This window comes from Pantherophis guttatus, chromosome 4 (genome assembly GCF_059756535.1).
Source record: "Pantherophis guttatus breed Tessera chromosome 4, ASM5975653v1, whole genome shotgun sequence".
In the NCBI taxonomy this organism is placed as follows: domain Eukaryota; kingdom Metazoa; phylum Chordata; class Lepidosauria; order Squamata; family Colubridae; genus Pantherophis; species Pantherophis guttatus.
Window position 1 is genome coordinate 62,127,633 of NC_142066.1, and position 22,337 is coordinate 62,149,969.

At 42.7% G+C, this 22,337-nt stretch overlaps 1 protein-coding gene across 7 annotated transcripts in view; it reads right to left on the reverse strand.

Moving 5' to 3' along the window:
* LOC148114131 (uncharacterized) overlaps nucleotides 1-19,824 on the reverse strand; it is a 28,979-nt gene extending 9,155 nt beyond the window's left edge. For 2 of the 7 annotated variants that reach the window (XR_015734216.1, XR_015734215.1), the window contains exons 1-6: nucleotides 18,866-19,370; nucleotides 10,305-10,400; nucleotides 7,855-8,099; nucleotides 5,577-5,997; nucleotides 3,953-4,176; nucleotides 2,259-2,404 (exon numbers count right to left, since the gene is read on the reverse strand). Coding sequence is in view for 2 of the 7 variants with exons in the window: in XM_087894022.1 (XP_087750148.1) it covers nucleotides 4,033-4,176; nucleotides 5,577-5,997; nucleotides 7,855-8,099; nucleotides 10,305-10,358 (864 nt within the window). In the remaining 5 variants the exon portion in view is untranslated. Of the gene's footprint in view, nucleotides 1-2,258; nucleotides 2,405-2,971; nucleotides 4,177-5,576; nucleotides 5,998-7,854; nucleotides 8,100-10,304; nucleotides 10,401-18,415; nucleotides 18,458-18,865; nucleotides 19,409-19,771 lie in introns of those variants that run through there. The other 5 variants (XR_015734217.1, XR_015734218.1, XR_015734219.1 and 2 more) reach the window with 5 other exon arrangements.
* Nucleotides 19,825-22,337: the final 2,513 nt, after the last annotated feature.

A 22,337-nucleotide genomic window follows, 5' to 3' on the forward strand; every position in this document is an offset into this window, starting at 1 on the left:
GGTCCAGAAATATTGGGACATCAACACAATTATAACATCTTTGGCTCCATACACCACCACAATGGAGTTGGAATGAAACAAACACAATGTGTGTTAACTGCAGACTGTCAGCTTTAATTTGAGGGTATGTACATCCAACTCAGGTGAACGGTGTAGGATTTACAGCAGTTTGCATATGTGCCTCCCACTTGTTAAGGGACCAAAAGTAATGGGACAGAATAATAATTATAAATCAAACTTTCCCTTCTTAATACTTGGTTGCAAATCCTTTGCAGTCAATCACAGCCTGAAGTCTGGAACGCATAGACATCATCAGACGCTGGGTTTCATCCCTGGTGATGCTCTGCCAGGCCTCTACTGCAACTGTCTTCAGTTCCTGCTTGTTCTTGGGGCATTTTCCTTTCAGTTTTGTCTTCAGCAAGTGAAATGCATGCTCAATGGGATTCAGGTCAGGTGATTGACTTGTCCATTGCATAACATTCCACTTCAAAAACTCTTTGGTTGCTTTTGCAGTATGCTTTGGGTCATTGTCCATCTGCACTGTGAAGTGCCATCCAATGAGTTCTGCAGCATTTGGCTGAATGTGAGCAGATAATATTGCCCAAAACACTTCAGAATTCATCCTGCTGCTTTTGTCAGCAGTCACATCATCAATAAATACAAGAGAATCAGTTCCATTGGCAGCCATACATGCCCACGCCATGACACTACCACCACCATGCTTCACTGATGAGGTGGTATGCTTAGGATCATGAGCAATTCCTTTCCTTCTCCATACTCTTCTCTTCCCATCACTCTGGTACAAGTTGATCTTGGTCTCATCTGTCCATAGGATCTTGTTCCAGAACTGTGAAGGCTTTGTTAGATGTTGTTTGGCACACTCTAATCTGGCCTTCCTGTTTTTGAGGCTCACCAATGGTTTACATCTTGTGGTGAACCCTCTGTATTCACTCTGGTGAAGTCTTCTCTTGATTGTTGACTTCGACACACATACACCTACCTCCTGGAGAGTGTTCTTGATCTGGCCAACTGTTGTGAAGGGTGTTTTCTTCACCAGGGAAAGAATTCTTCGGTCATCCACCACACTTGTTTTCCGTGGTCTCCCAGGTCTTTTGGTGTTGCTGAGCTCACCGGTGCATTCCTTCTTTTTGAGAATGTTTCAAACAGTTGTTTTGGCCACGCCTAATGTTCTTGCTATCTCTCTGATGGGTTTGTTTTGTTTCTTCAGCCTAATGATGGCTTGCTTCACTGATAGTGACAACTCTTTGGATCTCATCTTGAGAGTTGACAGCAACAGATTCCAAATGCAAATAGCACACTTGAAATGAATCCTGGGCCTTTTATCTGCACATTGTAATTGGGGTATTGAGGGAATATCACACACCTGGCCATGGAACAACTGAGAAGCCAATTGTCCCATTACTTTTGGTCCCTTAACAAGTGGGACGCACATATACAAACTGCTGTAAGTCCTACACTGTTCACCTGAGTTGGATGTACATACCTTCAAATTAAAGCTGACAGTTAACGCACATTGTGTTTGTTTCATTCCAACTCCATTGTGGTGGTGTATAGAGCCAAAGATGTTAGAATTGTGTCGATGTCCCAATATTTCTGGACCTGACTGTACCTTCTTATAATTTGAACTGAAGGTTTGTTTGTTTAATTAATTAATTAATTTGCTGCTCATGTCATTGTGGGGCTACTCCAGACAGTTTATAATAATAAAAGGGAAGAAAATGAAAAGAGCTGATATTGTGCCTTGAGAAAAACATATTTTTTCTCTTTACTGAGCTTGGCCATAATTAGGGCCAGAGTAACAGCTCAGAAGTTGAAAAATCCTAACCAGAATGCTACCTTACTCATAGATTTCTCACTTTATGGTCCTTGAGTTAAATCAGTGCTTCTCAACCTTAACAAGTTTAAAGTGTGTGGACTTTGGTTCCCAAAATTTCCCAGCCAGCACTGGGGAATCCACCTGCTAAGGATGAGAAACACTCAGAGGGAGGGAGGGAGGTCACATTTTGCTAGTCTGCTTTTTTAAAACCTGCACTTATTTGCGCTCACTTGCAATGCAGATAGGGCACAAAGGAAGGAGATCTTTACAGGTACTCTCAAGCTTTTCTCTTTCATAATGAAAACTATGGTCATTTTGTGACTATAGTTGTGCAGGTGGGATTTAAAAGAGACATGAGAGACAATTTCACATAACAGAGCTTATATACCTTATGCCCCCCTCCCATCATAACAGGACATACCAGATATCTGGAAAGATCTCAGTTATGAATAAGACATGAAGGTATCACAGACTCTTCATCTTGGTGGCAATTGTCACAGTAATAGCGGCCAGTGAATGAACACAGTTTAGGCTTCATAAAGAAGAAACCAATCTGCCTGGAGTAGCCTGAAAAGGAGAGACAAAACGTAAAATCATCTTAAATTGCCAGAATCTGACTGTTGGCTATTGGAGAAGCTTCTGTATTTAGACAGCCTGTTCCCCAACTGCTGTCTCCAGAGAAGTCAGTTTTCAGTTTTCTGTAATTCATTTGCTGACTAGGCCACTGCCTTTGTAAGAGGAAGATATTAGAGCTGAACCAAGACTCAGCTATTGCTCAGCCTTGATCTCTAGATCTGTGTTTCTCAAGTATGGATGTGGCTGTGTGTGTAATATGTATACAAACACACTCACACAGAGACCTCCTGCCTTTATTACACAACCATATATTTTGATCTACTGCTCAATATATACCAAGCAAGAACCCTCCTTTTTCCTGTGTTACTTTTTTATTTTTAGCAGAAAGAAAACCCAAGGCTAAAACTATCTTTGGAACAGAACTATTTGTTGTTCTGATTTTAGTGGCTAGAAATATAATAATGTATTTTACTCTGTGACTGAAAAAAAAGATATATCACTTCAGAAATCAGGAAATTTGGCCTGACCTTTCATAAAAGTGTAGCCTCTTGTCCATTATTTTATTTTGATTATCAGATTTACTACTAAAGGTGGTAAACCCTTAATTTTTCTCTTGTTCACGAAATTATCTTAGGAATAAAATGGATCCCAATATTTTCTGGTTAATAGAAATTCCTGCACTTCATTGTAAGAGGCTCATAGGCATTATCTCACCTCTATACTGAGCTCTATACTGAAGGATTCTTGGACATTTCCCAGTTATTGAAACTGGATATTTGTTAAATAATTACAGATACAGGAGTCGTCCAATGTAGTCCAATGTAAGCAAAGAAAAACTAAAAGCCGAATGTGTTATTCATTCATTCATTCAAACAAACAAACAGAAAAAAGTGCCGTCAAGTCACCAAGTAGATTAATCTACCGTCTACTTAGAGATGATAGTGAAGATTATGAACTAGAGAACAGTATCCACAGATACGTCACAAACTGCATTTGCTCATAAGACCTGTGTGTCGCACATTGTCTGACCTTCCTACATCTTTCTTCTTGTGGACTTATAACTGCTGAACTGTAAATAGACCAGCTTTTCACTGAATCAGAGATGAGTTCATGTTAATTAGAGATACACAAAGTCACTTCCAATAATCTATGCATGTGCCTTTACGATTTTTCAAACTTTACTTTACCATCTTCTCTGGCAAATAGCCCTGAAATCAAAGTGTAGTTTTGGCATTCAAAATGAATCAATTACAAAAAAACCCAGAACAATCAGACATTTCAGGACTGACTCCACCCCCCTCAATTATCGCAGCTTAAGAATTTCTTATTATTTCTATTAGTTAAATTAATATTTGGTCATAAGAAGAATGACCAAATATTTACCATTGGTCATAATATGGTCATACCATATTATGACCATTTACTGCAGAAGTAAAATCCTCAATCTCAGTTGTTTAATTGGAAGAGAAAATACATTTTAATTTACTAAAAAAAGGCTTCGTGTAAGTTATCTTTTTGTAAGCACCCATACATCCCTACCTGCACATATGAAACTTTGGCAGTCCAGGCCTTTCTCCATAGGGATGGCAACCAGATACTGTAGCAAGTATCTATTTTCCTTAATAGTATTCTTCAGGATTGCCTATGAATTGCCATCCAGATTGCCCCCAAGTATGAAGGCCTCCTGAGCCATTTCCAGGTAGGACTATTTCCTCAGGAGGGGAAGGACGGTAAAAATCATCCTCAGTGATCCAGCTTCTTTTCTGTTGGGAAATAATAAAGAAGCAAGATAACATTTGTGCTATTACCCGAACAAGTATTCTTCTGGTTTTGAGTTTATTGAATCCAAGCAGCTGGGCTGATGCAAGAAAATATTGTCCTTCGCAGGACAGCCTCCTCTTATTGCTATCATGGAAGTCTGCACAGAATGTATTTATTTTTGACATTGCTGAGATTTGATGATACTCAGGCCGAGATAAGAAGCAAGAATAAGTGAAAAGAAGGACTGTGATTAAGAAATGTGGAAAGAATGGTGGAATGATTCTGAGCTTTACTAGATTTAAATAGGAATAAAATTCAGGTTCGATAATACCAATATCCGTCTTAGAGATTTTCTTGCAAGTGACCAGCAAAGCAGCCATCTTCTAATTGAGTATTATGTTAAATGACTGGTCCTGAGACCATGCACTATAAATACAGGTAATTATCATTATTGCCTTTGGATGGACAGATCAATTGAAAAAAAAAAACATGATCCAAACCTACAATTTAAAGAACCAAGAAAAATGGCCATCCAATTTAAACAACTCTCTTTAAAAAATTCAGCATGTCATAAATTACTATTTAATTTTTAAAATTCTATTAATTTTGAACACTTTAAACACATACATATACACGCAGAAATATAAGTAAAACCAAAATCTGTTTTTTTAAAATTTTCATATCATCAGGAATAATTATTACAGACATTTGGGAATGCCTTAGAAAATATTAGACAGTCTTAAAAGGTATCCCACAGTTTTTCTTCTAGATGTCAGTGGAATAGATGGGTGATATTTGGGAAAAGTGATCTGGGAACGGTGACATCATTTCCTATTAAATATGACATACAGACTGGCTCAAAGCCAGGAGTAAGGCACTGCAGCTAGGAGGAAATGAAGTCAAGGACAGGAAGTTTCAGTGCAGCTGCAGGAAAAGCATTTCCGGAGCTGTAAAGGAACTTCTTGATCAATATCATTTGTTTGTCGTGAGGCCCCTAGCTGGTGAATGTGATAGATTTGCCATTTCTCATTTTTATAAAAAAGTGATAATAAAATTATGGTAATGCTTTACATATATGATAAATCTGTACAGGTACAGCAAGTGTCATTTGTATTTAAATAGATTTGTTTGTAATTTCCATATCTTTTTTTCATCTTGGATTTGTGTTAATTTAGTTACCTGATGGTGTTTATTAATCATAGTTCATTAAATACCAATTTTTAAAAAAATGTAGAAATACAAAGATGTTCTCAGGTCCCCAAACAAGGAGTTAATATCCCATGATAAACAATTCACTCAACTTCCAATGGCCTGTTTGTTACTGCCAATTTTTGGCAATGTGGCCAGAAAGAGCCTCGGAAGCTGTAAAAACATATCACAGAACAAAACAAGTAGTTCTTACAGGGCAGTTCACTGGTGAGACTGGTGAAAGAAGCTGGTCTGTTCCTGGAAAACTTCCTTCATAACCATTGACTTCACTGGTCCAGGTTTTAGCTCCTCTCTTGATGTTGCAATGAATTTGGGTCACATCCGCAGGTTCTTTGGTCACAATTATTGTGGCTGGCGTAGAGGTCTGTTGGACACTGGTACTACGAACAGATTCTCCACTCTTAGGTAAATTGGGAAGCTGTGAATTTGTCATTATTGCAGGTACCGTGATGTCAACCGGACCTTTTGCCATTACAGTATGAGGAAGGTGCACAGTGCAGAAACTGGTGACAGGGCAGGGGCATTCTGGTGGGGAAGACTGAGAGACAAGGTGTGCTTCATGAACTCCTACAGATTCCAACTTTCTCTGTGTCCTGGTAAATTCTGCTAACACTCTGGAAAGAAATACAAAGATTTAAAACATTTGCAAGAGAGAGATCATCTCCAGTAATTCTATCTCTCAATGTACCACATGGAGTCCAGAGATAAGTATCAAAGATGACTGAGGTTTAGTCACATATAATTCAACACATTCAATAACTGTTATTTTGCTCTTTCAAGCATCACAATAAACTGTTTTAATACATGAATAGAATTGATGCATTCTATACTATGTGTTAAGTTGGTCTAAAGCACGGGTGTTAAACTTGTGATGTCATGTCATGTCATGTATTGCAACATTTCCCCCCTTTGTGGAGCTGCGGTGGGTGTGGCCTGGGTGTGACACAACTGGTCTGCGGGCCGCCAGTTTGACACCCCTGATCTAAAGGATTAGAATAGACAAGTTAAATATCCAGCATACACAGTATTTTGAGAGTGAAGCTTCTAGGTGCAGACAAAATATATAGGAAATTGGCCATGTGTTCAAGTTGCCCCTTAGTTGTGGATTTACTGAGTGAATCATCCAGACAAGACTACAGCTTTCTCAGTGCATCTGGGTGCCCCCCTTGGGGAAGCAGGGCTGGGTCGGACTGCGGGGTCCTAGTGCCCCAGGAGCTTAAGGACTGGGCTGGTGCTTCCCCTCCGCTGCCCAGGGCTCTGGGCAGCCTGCGCCACTGTCTAGGGTCCTCTGGGTGTCCTGAGAAGGGCGGTGAGGCTCCTCTGGTAGACTAGGCTTTGGTGTTCGCCCTAGTCTCACCTTCCTCCACTGGAAACTTCTGGATCCCCCCTTCCAACCTTGCCTGGCCTCCCACAGGAGGCAGAGGATGACACTGCTGTGTGTGGAATTGTGGAGGAGAAAGTTTGTAGGAAGCAGTTTCCTCTGAGTCCAACTTCTGCCTTGCTGGATCTCTGGAGAGGAGGAGGAAGGAGTGGAGGGGGAGCTGCATGAGGAAAGGCTGCCTCAACAAGCTGGCATCTTACCACATATGATTGGAAATGGGGATTCCCTTTCAAGAACAGTCAGCCTTCCTCATGCAGAACCAGGGAGCCCTGCCTCCTCCTCTTGCTCTCCAGAGATGTGTCAACTGGACTTAGAGGAAACTGCCTCTTGCAAACTTTCTCCTTGCGCTTCTACATGCAGCAGCAGCATCCTCTGCCTCCTGCTTTGCTGGAAGGGGGCACTGTATAGGGAAATGCCTATAATGTCTGGGATTGGGAGAAGAATATCTTCTTTGGCATGCTGTGCACCCACACGCACACGCACACACACACATAACATTCCAAGCTTGAAGACTTTTATCCATATCTGACTTACAAACTACAAATCATGTCTGGGCTTGGGGAAAAGGGTTCTTCTTCTTCTTCTGTGGATAAAAGTCCCCAAACTTGGAATGAGATGTGCATGCTTGGGGAGGCGAGGATCTTGTGGGGCACCAAGTTGTCCCCACAAACCAGTGTGACTTGTTCCGTCCTGACCCAGCCATCCCGAGTCAGCTGCACCCAGTGAGTGGCGCAGAGCTGGCCATGCCATGCCCACCTAGTTGGGGCAACCTGGCTACTGGCCTTTTGAAGGCAACCATAAAGCTGATGTGGTCCTCAATGAAATTGAGTTTGACACCCCTGTTTTAACCAATGAGCCATTTTGCTGCCCCATCAAGAGGTAACTGAGGCACATATAATTACACCATGGTTTTTTTTTTAATCTACTAAATCCATAAAGATGAGACAAGTTCTCTAGCATTCCACACATCAGATGATTTTCTGCACCCAAAAATCTCACTCTTACGTCATACTATAAACTCACCATGTAAATAAATATTGAACCCTACTGTAACTTCCCAGATCAAAATTGCAGCATTTCTCAGTCTCACCTGTGAATAATAGATTTTAGCAGAGTCCAAAACACTGGCTGAGGAAGTCGTCCCTCTCCATGTTTTTTCCCTTTTGCTCCAACCTCTGCTTTGATGTGCTTAGCGTTCAAACCATGCACAAACACAGCCTCCAATACACAACAAAGAGTATTAGCATCTTGATCATCACTTGTTACAACAGCCTCAGAGGTCACATAATGCTTCTGCAGGGCCTTGATGGAGTTCACCAGCTGCTTCTTGATCAACTAAAGTAACATAAATGCAGAACGTCTTAGGTTGCACCAAGATTAAATAAACCATCCCACTTCCAAATTACTATTAATACTGTGCAAATGGGTGAATATAGTAGTAAGGTCTAGGCAATGCAGTTCAAGAAAGATGCTAAAAAATAGAAAGTATATGAAAAACAATAATGCAGCAAATAAACTAAGTCTTATTTGAAATGGATCATTTGCTTTAATTTTGATGCAGCATGGGTTGGAAACATTCAAAGTTTTGGTCTCAGTTAATAAAAATACTTTTAAAAATTATTATATTATGAATGATCTCTTGAAGCAGAAGACAGGAAGCTGATTAAAGACATTTCAATAAGAGCCAGTATCCCTGGCTCTTATTTTCTTAAAGGTGATGCAGCCTAAAAGCACTATTTCCAACATCTACTCTTTCAAGTTATGCAAAGTGCTTCACTTGGAGCCGATTTTTAAAATACCACATTGAGCAACGTGTTTTAATCAGCTTCCATTTCTTTCCAAAGTTACAGTACAATTCATAGATTTTCTGCTATTGGAAAACCAGTTGTTTTTATTGACAAGTAATAAATAAATAAAAAGTGGTGGTGGGGAAGGTAAATTTTGTAATTGTACCTAATTTTCCCTATTCACACTGTAACCCCATACTGCAGTTTTCCTCATTTTCCTCTGTCATAATGTTGAAGCCCAGTAATATAATAGTCCCTTTGTTCCCTTTTCCCATCTTACTCGCTTCTCTTGTGGGAGATTGGGTTGTTGCTTTGGTAATGGAGCACTCGGTTGGTGTGGGTGGAAAACTGTGACCATCCTAGACCAAACCAAGTCCAAAAACGCTAGGAAATTTTTAGAAATCTAGCAGTCTGACAAGTTAGCCATTAATAGATACATAGAGATAAACCAGGGGTGGGCTTTTAGCAAGGGGTTCTCTTCCCAGTTGCTGGATGGGCGTGGCCATGGTGAGCATAGCCTAGTTGGCTTCCTGCACCACGGGGAGGGGGGAGGGCTTTTTGCCCTCCCCAGGCTCTGGGGGCAGGTGTGTTTTTCACCCTCCCCGAGCCTCCTCGCACGCCCTGCACTTACCTGCATCCAAAACAGGCTGTGTGGGGACTCCTGGGATGGGCAGGGTGAGGTGGACAGGGCCAGCCAGGAGTGGGATTTGGGGGTTCTCCGAACTGCACAGAATCTAGAAGTTCTCCCCAACCCCTGCGAACCCCCAGCAGCCCACCCCTGACATAAACAATATCTATGCAAAAGAGACATCAACAAGCCAAAAAAGGAACAAAAAGACCAGAACACCTCCCCACCAGTAATCAATACCCAGATAACTCCAAGATTAACATCAGACCAACAATCAAGTAAACAATAGCTCAATCAAGGAACTGCAAGCAAGTCAACAGTAAACAGCTCAACAAAAGAACCTCTAAGACTACGCCCACCAACAATGACAAGATAAGCCACCAGAATATAAACTGAGAGCAAGCCCCACTCCTTACTAGCACTGATGATGTTGCCTACTGATGAATAACTACCAATTAGCAATACCAATTACTACCAATTGTATTAATAACTACCAATAATGTTGAGCTTTGCTTTGAAAACTAGGTGACCTAGTGTGCTGTGTCCAGAATAAATCCCAGAGCAACTCTTTAAGATTGAATTATGTATAATTGACAGAAATAGCAACCTCTTCGACTTACGAACATAATTGAACCCACAATTTCTGTTGCTAAGCAAAATAGAAATAAAGTGAGTTGTACGACCTTTTACAATCTTTTTTTGCCATAGTTGTTCAGTGAATCACTGTGGTTTTTAAGTGAATCTGGTTTCCTCCATGATTTTGCATGTCAGAAGCCAGCTGGGAAAGTTACAGTGATCATATGACCCCAGAACAGTGCAACTGTCATAAGGACATGCCAGTGGCCAAGTGCCCAAATCTTGATCATGTGACCATGGAGATGCTACAGTGATTTTAAGTGTGAAAACTATTGATAAGTCCCATTTTCAGTACTATTGTAACTTTGAATGTTCACTTAACAAATGTTGAACGTCAAAAACTACCTGTATGCCATCTATCCTTAGAAATTATACCATTTCCATGTTAAACTCAGCTCTTTAATCCAATGAATTTCTTCACCACCTGGGCATGTCCCTATATCCAAAACAGCCTTTTTTCCAGATATCAGTTCAAGAATCTGTACTCACCTGGATAACTTCCTGTGCTCGGCAGCCATTCCTAGTTGTGTGGTTGGAATGCATGTCTAGCTTTGTTTCTGTCTCACACTGACATCACATGATAACCTGAGGAAAAATAAACAGAGAGTAGAATTTTAATCAGAGCCCCACATAAGCAAAGCATAATTATTGGTAAATAGTTTGGGCTATGTGTCACTTTCCTACTTATTTACCCAAAAGTAGATATTGGTGAGTGAATATACATTTGAGTATGGATGGGGAGAGAACAGTTGGCAAGATCTTTCTAACTGTCCTTCCGGCAATTTTTCTTCCTCGTGATCCCTACGATTTAGATTTGCTGAGTTGTGACAGAAGCATCTTTATTTGTGAAGAATATAAAAAGAAATATTTTCCATGACGGTAATGACTAAAAAACCTGGCTTATTATTGACAGTTTGATTGGACAAACTTTTGGTTCTTCTTAATAAAGCTTTTAATGGTCAGTAATAATTCCTCTCTCCCTTAAGAAGAACAAAAGAAACTGGCCTAAAACATGCAGGTGCCACATTATAAGCAGAACATAAGTTAGCCACAGAAACACATTTATGAAGCAACAGTTCCAGGTGACTCAAGCAAATGTGCACACCCTATATAGTTTATCCCAAACCCAACTAATAATAAAATTGTTTCACCGCCCCAAATTTCATTACTAGATTTGGATATGTGTAAACATACTTCCAACGACTTCTCCAAAATTCCTGGGAACTTGATTCCCCACAATACTTAGCAAAGTGTTAAATTTCTTGTTACATTACAACTCCCTTCCTTCTTTCCCTCCCTTTATTTCATTTCCTCTGAAGCCCACTTACCATAGCTAGAGCCCCAGGATGTTACAACTCCTTTCCATCCCAAAGCAAAACACAAACTAATACCATTGATGTTCGAACACCATGTATTTCATTGAGATGTGTGAGTTGTCTGAATAGGGTCACAGACGCTCAGAAGACCAAGGGCAAAAGCTGCATTGCTCCTCTGGAGTAGGGGTAGAATGGAGAAAATAAGCCCCTGATCTTGAGGCTGATCTTGCCACGAGACTTCCTGAACTCTGAACGCTGCAGTTTTAAAAGCTGAGCGCAGCAACCATACTGTGAATTTCTTTCAAACTCTGACCTCCTATTGATGGAGAGAAACTTCACCTCTTCATATTTGCATAGACTAGATTTCCTTCCATGGACAGCAAAAACATAATGTAGCATAGTGGCCACATCTTTGCAACCTCACAAATCCAAATTAAAATCTGTTCCTGGCTGATTCACTGGATGGGCTTTTAAGAATACCCCCCCCTTTTCCCTTAAAATATATTTGCACCAGAATTGATGAAAGGTTGATTTTCCAGCATTATGGGAAAAATTGGTATTTAATGACAATGCTCCAAATTTTATTTTCCGGCTCTTAAATCTAATAGAGGAAAACGTATCATGAAAATGTATCTGTAAGAATACAGGATGATTTTCCTCCCCATTCCCCAACTATATTCATTTTATTTACCAAATTAAATTGTCTACACAATTTATATTTTCCTGGACAGTCCCTTTCCTGCCAAGCACAGAGACATGACAAAGAAATTTTGAAACATTTGTGCCCAGTTTTACAGCACGTTTTGAAATTATTTTTCAAAGAACCAGCTTTGACAGTAAAATCAGCAGATTGTTGATAAGAGAAAAAAGAAACCCTCATTGTGCAGGAGCCATCTTGAGAGGAAGGCTCTAATTTAAGAAATCTTTTAATTTACATGATCAGTGATGCCAAAAAGTTCCTCTCCCTTTTTACACAAAGGAGACTGACAGAAAAGCCCTATTTCCTATTCAGCTTGCTCATCCAAAGAGAAAATGCATCAACTCATTCATTTGCCTAAAATGTATATGCATTCATGTACACAAATATGAATTCACGTATGCATTTTCAGTTAGAAATATGGAAATATTTTGATTTAAATAGAAATATAATTTGTTTGCCTAGTATGGAAAACTGACTAGGTAAACTTCAGGCCTATTATCCCAGTGATAAATTGAATGTTGCGGTCCTTTTTTGAGAGGTCTTTGGTGCTGTCTGAACTTGCTTGTTTTCTTGAAGATGTTTCATTACCCAAACTAGTAACATTAGGATTTATAGCGGAGGTTGTCATGCAACATCTAGAAGCCATAGCACTTCCAGAAATACAACCAAAAATATGGATCAGATATGAAGATGACACCTTCACCATAATAAAAAACGACCAATTAGAGAACACCCACAGAATCATCAATAACACTTTTAAAGGAATACAGTTTACTAGAGAAGAAGAAAACAACAACTTGCTATTCTTCTTCGACATCCTGATCAGCAGAGACCACAAGGGCAAACTAGAAATGCAAGTCTACAGAAAAATTACCCATACTAACCAGGTGCTCCACTACCAAAGCAACAACCTAACTTCCCACAAGAGAAGCTGCCTAAGGACTTTATTTTGATGAGCCCAAACACAGTGTAGCAACTGGGAACAGCAGAAAAAGAAAATAGAGCATATTCATACAACATACAACATACAACATATTCCAACAAAATGGATATTCATGCAACTTTATCAAAAAGTGCCTGGCCGTTCAATCCAATATAACCAACACAAAGCCTTAAAAGAATTACACTGCCATACATCAAAAGTATCTCACAGATCACCAACAGACTACTATAACCACATGGAATCAGCATAGCGCACAAGCCAACTAAAGCCCTTCAAAACATCCTAAGCAGACCCAAAGACACAACAACCCGAAGAAAAAACAGGAGTTATCTACAATATACAATGTAAGGACTGCAACAATCACCATGTAGGACAAACAGGCAGAAGACTGGCAGAACACATCCACAAATACCTACTGCATTTTCCTGAAAATAAGACCCACCCCCAAAATAAGCCCTAGCCAATTTTTTTTGGTGGGTCCAATATAAGCTGTACCCCCCAAAATAAGACCGGAGATGGGTGTAGCCAGCACAAGAGGCAGCAAGTCTGTAAGGGCCAACAGTATCTGGCAGCAGCCACAGCCTTCTGGTCCCTTGGCGCAGCACATAGGTCCGAGTAAGGAGCCCCCTCCCCCACCCCAAGAAAGAGGGAGACAAGGGATCCGGACGTGCTGTGCGGCTGCCTGTCTCACAGGAGGCTTGTGTGGCAGCACTGCCAGCAGGCAGAGATGGGGGGAAGGCAGGCAATCCCGACGTCCCGCGTGGGTGCCTGCCCTGGCGTAGCTGTGGGCAAGCTGAGAGATGGTGGGACAGAATGGATGGTGCATTGGGATTGCCTGCCTCCCTCCCATGTCTCTGCCTCTGTCTGGCTCTGCCATGCACTTTTTGCCCACAGGGAGACTGGAAGCTTTCTCTGCTTGCAAAAGGGGCACTATGCAATGGAGCAAATTGTTATATTTATTGTAATGTTTAACCATCATGAAAGAAATACTGCACAATGAGCATATTCATTGTTAATTGAATCATGATTTACTGTTAGTTTACTTTCTGAGTTTGCATTTGACACTCTTCCCTAAACTAACCATAGTTGGTTAGCTGGATTGTATATGGCTGGATTGTAGACTAAGTATGATTGGCCAGAATGAAGAGTGAACTAACAGAACTATTTCTGTTGAAACTGTTAAATGGTAGGAGGTGTTCTTGAAGGTAATTGTTTATCAGCAAACTTGCAATAGGCATCAAACAGGTAGTCCTAGATTTACAATTCTGTTGCTAAGCAACAGTTGTTAGATGGTCTTGCCCCATTTTACAAGCTTTTGTGCCACAGCTGTTAAGTGAATCACTACAGTTGTTAAGTTAGTAACCTCGCTGTTGACTGAATCTGGCTTCCCCATTGACACAAAAGGTGATCGTATAACCCCAGGATGCTGCAACTGTCACAAATATATGCCAGTTACCAAGCGTCTGAATTCTGATTGTGTGACAAGGATGCTGTAATGGTTGTAAGTATGAAAAACGGTCATATGATACTTTTTTCAGTGCTATTCTAATTTTGAGCAGACAAAAACACACTAAATAAATGGTTGTAAATAGAGGACTACTTGTATACATAAACATTATGCTTTTCTGAAGGATCTCTTTCAGCAATGATCTCACCAATTTAATGGACAGAAAGATTGCCCTCATAGCAAAAGACTACCCAAAGAGTGTTTTAATCTTACTCATAGAAATGAACAATTATTCACTGGAGTAGAAGCACTGTATTTGAATAACAGTAGTTTACTTTTCTGTAAACAGAAAGAAAATAAATATTTATTGTGTTTTTGCCAAGAGCTTTGTTTAAATTATACCAATGTGGAAAATATGGAGGTTGACAGCAGCCTAGAACAAAGATTTTTTAAATGAGCTAACAGATTATTGTAAAAACTGAATTTGGAGAGTTAAACAAGATGACAAAATCGCTCATATGACAAAATCGCTCAGACCCGGGGGGATTTGGACTCTGACTGGGTAGATCAGGGCAGAGTGACGAGGAATAGTCTTGAGAATGTTATCTGGGAGGAGTTTGACGCTGTGACTCCCGATGATGTGGACAGGATTTTGGGGAGACTTAGTGCGGCCACATGTTTACTGGACCCGTGTCCCTCCTGGTTGGTACTGGCTTCCCGGGAGGTTACACGAGGCTGGCTCCAGGGTGTTATCAACGCTTCGCTGAGTGAGGGCCACTTCCCCGCTGCCTTGAAGGAGGCGGTGGTGAGGCCTCTCCTCAAGAAGCCGTCCCTGGATCCGGCAATATTGGCCAACTACCATCCTGTCTCCAACCTTCGCTTCATGGCGCGACAGTTCCCACAATTTCTGGAGGAAACATCTTATCTAGATCTGTTCCAGTCAGGTTTCAGGTCTGGGCACAGCACGGAAACGGCATTGGTCGCATTGGTTGATGATCTCTGGAGGGCTCGGGACAGGTGTTGCTCTCTGTTCTGGTCCTGTTAGATCTCTCAGCGGCTTTTGATACCATCGACCATGGTATCATGCTGCACCGGCTGGAAGAGTTGGGGGTGGGAGGCACCGTGTTGCGGTGGTTCTCCTCCTTTCTCTCCGACCGGTCGCAGTTTGTGTTGGCAGGGGGGCAGAGGTCGACCTCGAGGCCTCTCATCTGTGGAGTGCTGCAGGGATCGGTCCTCTTGCCCCTTCTGTTCAACATTTATGTAAAGCCGCTGGGCGAGATCATCCGTGGCTTCGGGGTGAGATACCACCAGTACGCTGATGACACCCAGCTGTACATCTCCACCCCAGGCCACCCCAATGATGCCCTTGAAGTGATGTCCCAGTGCCTGGAGGCTGTGCGGATCTGGATGGGGAGGAACAGGCTCAGGCTCAACCCTTCCAAGACTGAGTGGCTGTGGCTCCCGGCATCCCGATATAGTCAGTTGACTCCATCACTGACTATTGGGGGCGAGTCTTTGGCCCCCACAGAAAGGGCTCGCAATCTGGGAGTCCTCCTGGATATGCAGCTGTCCTTGGAGGAACATCTGACAGCTGTAACCAGGGGGACCTTTTGTCAGGTTCGCCTGATTCGCCAGTTGCGGCCCTTTCTTGATCGGGATTCCCTGTGCACAGTCACTCATGCCCTCATCACCTCTCGCCTTGACTACTGCAACGCTCTCTACATGGGGCTCCCCTTGAAGAGCACCCGGAGGCTCCAACTGGTCCAGAATGCAGCAGCGCGGGTAGTGACGGGAGCAGCATGGCGCTCCCATGTAACACCGCTCCTGCGCGAGCTGCACTGGCTCCCAGTGGTTTTCTGGGTGCGCTTCAAGGTGCTGGTTATCACCTTTAAAGCGCTCCATGGCATTGGGCCTAGCTATCTTCGAGACCGCCTGCTGATACAGACGACCTCCCATCGTCCCGTGCGCTCCCACAGAGAGGGCCTCTTCAGGGTGCCATCAGCCAATCAATGTAGGCTGGTGACCCCCAGGGGGAGGGCCTTCTCTGTGGGGGCACCTACCCTCTGGAATCAGTTGCCTCCAGAGATAAGGAGAATCCAAGATCTTAGTGCCTTCCGCCGTGCCCTTAAAACCCACTTTTTCCAGCAAGCCGGGTTGGCTTAAGAAGAAATTTTAAATGTTTTAATTGGTTTGTATTTTTAATTTTGGGCCAAATTTATATATATTTTAATTGTTTTTTAATATTTGTATTTCATGTTTTTTAATTCTGGCTGTACACCGCCCTGAGTCCTCAGGGAGAAGGGCTGTATATAAATTAAAAAAAAAAAAAAAAAGATAGAGAACAAGAATCATATTATCTTCATATTTACACAGTGAATATATTATATGAATGTTATATGAATATATTATATGAATGCAAGAGATGACACAATCAAAACATGGGTTGAAATATTTTGAGATATGCAGACAACAGCACTTTATTAATTTAAAGAAGAATTAAAAGATATTATAAAATAAAGATGGAATGTGAAACATCTAATATTTATTTATTTTACAGAATTTATATGCTGCCCTTGTCCCGAAGGACTCAGGGTTGCGAACAGATTAAAAACATACAATAATAAAAGCCCACTAAAACCAGATTAAGATAATAAATAATAAAAACCCAAGGATCAGAATCAGCCCATTTGTTGAAATAACCAAGTCTTCAGGCCTCGACGGAAGGAGCGGAGATCCGGGGCTGTCCGGAGCTCGGTGGGTAGTTCGTTCCAGAGGGTAGGGGCGCCCACGGAGGATGCCCTACCTCTGGGCGTCGCCAGACGGCATTGCCTGGCTGATGGTACCCTGAGGAGAGCAGCCCTATGGGAGCAGACAGGACGGTGGGAAGCAGGCAGGAGATGGTCCTGCAAATACCCCGGATCTAAGCCATGTAGGGCTTAATAGGTCAATACCAGCACCTTGAAGCGGATCCGGAGGACCATCGGTAGCCAGTGCAGCTCGCACAGGAGAGATGTTACATGGGAGTAATGAGGAGCTCCCGTAACAACCCGCGCGGCCGCATTCTGGACCAGCTGGAGCCTCTGGGTGCACCTCAAGGCAGCCCCATATAGACAGAGTTGCAGTAATCCAAGCGGGAGGTAACCAGGGCATGAGTGACCGTGCAAAGGGTATCACGGTCTAGAAAAGGGCACAACTGGCGCACCAGGTGCACCTGTATGAAAGCCCCCCTGGTCACGGCTGTCAAATGGTCTTCTAGGGACAGCTGGGAATCCAGGAGGACACCCAAGTTGCAAGTACCTCCGCCCCATCAAAAGTGACAGGACCTCTAGAACACAGGATGCCGGCATCCACAGCCACTCAGTCTTGGAAGGATTGAGTCTGAGTCTGTTCCTGCCCATCCAGGCCCACACTGCCTCCAGGCATCGGGACATCACGGAAAGGGCATCCCTGGGGTGGTCCAGGGTGGAGATATATAATTGAGTATCATCAGAATATTGATGATACCTCATCCTGAAGCCACGAATGATCTCACCCAGCGGCTTCATATAGATGTTAAAGAGTAGGGGGGAGAGAACCGACCCTAGGCACCCAAGTTAGGGGTCTCGGGGTGGACCTCTGTCCCCCCCGCCCAAACTGTGAGCGACCTGAGAGATAGGAGAACCACTGTAAAACAGTGCCTCCTACCCCCAACCCCCCAAGTCGCTGCAGTAGGATACCATGGTCGATGGTATCAAAGGCCGCTGAGAGGTCAAGTAGGACCAGGATGGAGGAGCAACTTCCATCCCGGGCCCGCCAGAGATCATTCATCAGGGTGATCAATGCCGTTTCTGTGCTGTGCCCGCACCGGAAACCCGATTGGTATGGGTCTAGATACTCCGTTTCCTCCAGGAACTGTGGGAGCTGTTGTGCCACCACGGTCTCAACAACCTTCGCAATAAAGCGAAGGTTGGAGACAGGCCGAAAGTTGTTAAGTGAGTCTGGATCCAGGGCGGGCTTCTTGAGGAGGGGTTGAATCACCGCCTCTTAAGCGAGGTGGGGAAGACCCCCTCCTTCAAAGAAGAGTTGATAATTGCCTGGATCCAGTCTCCAGTCACCTCCCAGGCAGCCGAAACAAGACAGGAGGGACACGGATCCAGCAAACATGTGGAGGCACCCAGTCTTTATTGGTTATGAAACCAATAAAAACCTACTTACTTAATGAACTTGCAGTTGATGTTGAAAAAATCAATATGTTAGATAATTTCTTCTGAGCTCCTAATGGTTTGAGATTATGTATTTTCATAACAGGTATGTTATTATTCATGATTAATGTCAGTATTATTTTTAATTTATTGTATGTCTATTGCTGGTCGATGACTTTAATAAAGTTTTTATTCATTATTCTTTTATTCATTCTTTTGAGCTCAAAAATAGATAAACCTGGACACATGCAAGGAAAATAAATAGAAAATTAATTCTAGTGAAGCACACAACCATAAACATAGACAAGACCTTAAGGAACAAAAATGAAGACAACGCTGATTTATTGGTGGTTTTTTTCAGTAGCAATATCGTTATGAAAGCTGAAGAAGGAAAGAGAGAAAGAAGACAAATCCTCCTGAATTTAAAAAAAAAAAAAAAAAAACACCCACTAATTTCACAGACCTTGTCAATGGTTCAAGAGGATGAACTGATTCCACTTAGCGAAGCGGGACTAAGGAGAAGGCAGGGAAGATTCCTGGAACGTCTCTAAGAAAAGCTGCCGGTCGTCATCGGGGCAAATCAAGGCAACGAGTATTTCTCTCTCCTGTCACCACAACTGCCGGGCACCAGGCTGAGCAGGAACTAGCAGAGCGCTATCCCGACTGTGATCTCTTCCCCCCCCCCTCCCGAACTTCCCCTGTATCTCGGGACAGAGGGAAGAACCACCTTGACCCCAGCAACGTTTCCTTCCCACCACCTACCTTTTAACCGCCTTTCCCTCACCTTCCCCCCCCCCAAACCTTTCCCCGCTTGCGCCCCCTCAACGCCACTTCGCCTTCTTCCCCCAACAGTCTCCCTATCGACTCCTTTCCCCCCACCAGGGGGCGGGGCTTGGCGGGAAAGACGGGGGGGAGGGACCTCACCAGCTCCGCGCGCGACCCCGACGAACCTCGACGGGGAAACCCGGAAGTGAGCTGCAGCAGCGGCCTCGTTCAGCGCAAGCGCGCCTCTTACGTCATCGTGCCACTTGGAGCTTCAAAAGTGGGGAACGCTTAGAGTGAACTAGGCCTCCGTTTCAGTAGCTGCTTCTCTCCCGCTCTGAGATTGAGAACGGCAGCTTCAAGCGGAGGAAGTGAACCAACGAGATTACTCCAACTACTACTAGTAGTAACACGCTTTTGCCTCCTCCTTTTTTTTAGACCGGTCGAACAAACACACACACACACACAAATACTATTTCATACAGGGAATAGGAGGAATTACGGACTACTCTGAACTGTGCACAACAAATACCGCTAAAGGTAGCGACGCCGACTAAACTTCATGGTTAGGCACATTCACCATCCGTTATCAAATGCGCCCATTTACCTTCGGCATCGAAGCGGCCTGTCTGCTTCCAGGATCTATTGCTAAGGAATGAGGGGCGGGGCGGGGCGGAAATGCCATTGTGATCCCGCCCGGTCGCCACTTTTCGCAGGCGGACGCCTGTCCCGTACTAAGGTGGGACTTGCACTGACCAGCTCTGCCTTTTTTAAGAAGGCAAATTATAGCAGGAAATCAGCCCGTTCCTCGCTACCATAAGATCCATTTGGAATATGTCCCTTTGATGATATTCAGGCAGCGCAAGTATACTAGGCTCCCCCATCAAAGCTATGATCCTGTCCTGGATTTCTCGGTCACATTTTACAGAGATAAACTGAACTGAATGCGCAAATCAAAAGGACTTAACATCCCATTCTAATTAGGAGAGCATCACTCTACTTGTTAAGTATCTACTTAGTCAAAATGCAGTATCGTCCCTTCTTCATTATTACAGGCTTCCAGGTCAAAAAATAATTAGGATGACATTCATAGAACAGAACAGAACAGAATTTGTTATTGGCCAAGCGTGATTGGACACACAAGGAATTTGTCTTGCTGCATATCCTCTCAGTGTACATAAAAAGAAAAGATACGTTCATCAAGAAACTAAGGTACAACACTTAATGATAGTCATAGGGTACAAATAAGCAATCAGGAAACAATATCAATATAAATCGTAAGGAAACAAGCAACAAAGTTACAGTCATACTGTCATAAGTGGAAGGAGATGGGTGGTGGGAACGAGAAGATTAATAGTAGTTCTTGCTTTCTAAAGTAAAGTTTGGGTTTAACAATTTTTCTCCTTTCAGAGAAATTCTGATGCTTTTAAAAGATACCTGCCAGACAAAAATACAGAATGTGCAGTGAAAGTGTATTTGATTTATAAAGCAAAACAACAACCCAATATCGATGGTGAGAATAAACTACAATCTCTGCCACACGTTTCTTTACACTGCTGATGGGAAGACAAGTGCTGAATTTTTGCCCATCACACAGGCAATACTAAGGATTGCCAAACTCTACTAAGCTAGATGATTGAAAGTATGAGAAAGTCACCCCCAACTAGCTTTTCAAAATCAAATTGGGATTCAGGTGTAATTTCAAAAAAGAAATTATGTAGTTGGATTATCATGAATGAGAAAAAGATGGGAAATGATTCTATTGATTCTGAGACCAATTTACCATAGATTTCCTTTTTGTTGACTCTGCTTACCCCTTCCCCTCCCAAAGCCCCTTGCAATTCCATTTAAAGCAGTGTTGGCGAACCTTTTTGGCACCGTGCTGAAACCAGAATGCGTGCGCATGTGCACGTGCATGCATGCTGGAAACCGGAAGAGCAGTTGCTTTTCCAGGTTCCAACGCGCACACGTGTGCCAGCCAGCTGGTGTTTGCATGTGTGGGAGCACCAGAAACAGGAAGAGCAGCTGCCGAGTGCGCATGCACACACCAGCCAGCTGATCTTCTAGGTTCTGGCATGCACATGAGTGCCATCTAGCTGGTCTTTGCAGCTGCTCTTCTGGTTTCCACCACTCCCACCCGCGTGAAGACCAGCTGGCCAGCATGCATGCCATATGTTCGCCATCACGAATTTAAAGCAAAGAATAAAATCTCCTCACTATTTCACAGGACAGCTCAAGGATCTCCCTAATAAGGGAATTGCACATAGCATATGGAAAGAGACCCAGTGCAGTGAGGTGCCTATGGCAACAGACTAGAATCCAAGAGACTGCGAGCTCTAGTCCTGCCTAAGGCACAAAGCCAGCTGAGTGATCTTGGGCCAGTCATCCTCCCGCAGCCATAGGAAGGACACAATGGCAAATCATTTCTCAGACGGTCTCCAGGGATTAACACCAGTGGTGGGATTCAAATAATTTAACAACTGGTTTTCTGCCCTAATGACCGGCTGGGTAGGTGTGGTTGGGTTTATGTGACTGAGTGGTCATGTGACTGGGTGGTCATGTGATTGGGTGGGCATGGCCAACTTGATATCACTCATATCGAGGAGCGCCTCGCCTGGCCTCTTCTCGCCCATCCCCTCTCCTCCCCTCCTCGCCTCACCTTATTTCATGCATTTAATACTTAAATAAGAACAATAAAAGAGGTCACAAAACTAGATTCTGTTATGAGTTTTAAAATATTAATGTATATTACATGACAAAAACTAATAAAAGTGTTATGTAAGGTATTTCCATATTGCTTTTTGATTGGCATCCTCACTTGCAATTTTCCTCACTTTTACTTGAGCATCATCAGCTGTGTGATTTACCCTTAACCATTTTTTCACTGTAGGAGTAGAATTCCATCCCTTTAGAGGTAGGGCAATTAGTCTAATAGTCATTACGTTTGTTATATTAGAAACAGGCAACTTCTCTTCTCTTCTTTTTTCTTTTATTAAAGATAAACAAACAAAAACATACATACATACAATACACAACATAGACAAACTATACATTAAAATCAAGTCTTACAACTTGAGCCTAAAAGAAATTTACTTCAGTATTTTATATTTCTATATATATATATATACATTCTTCATTATATAATGATATTTTAAGATTATTTCTTAATTTTT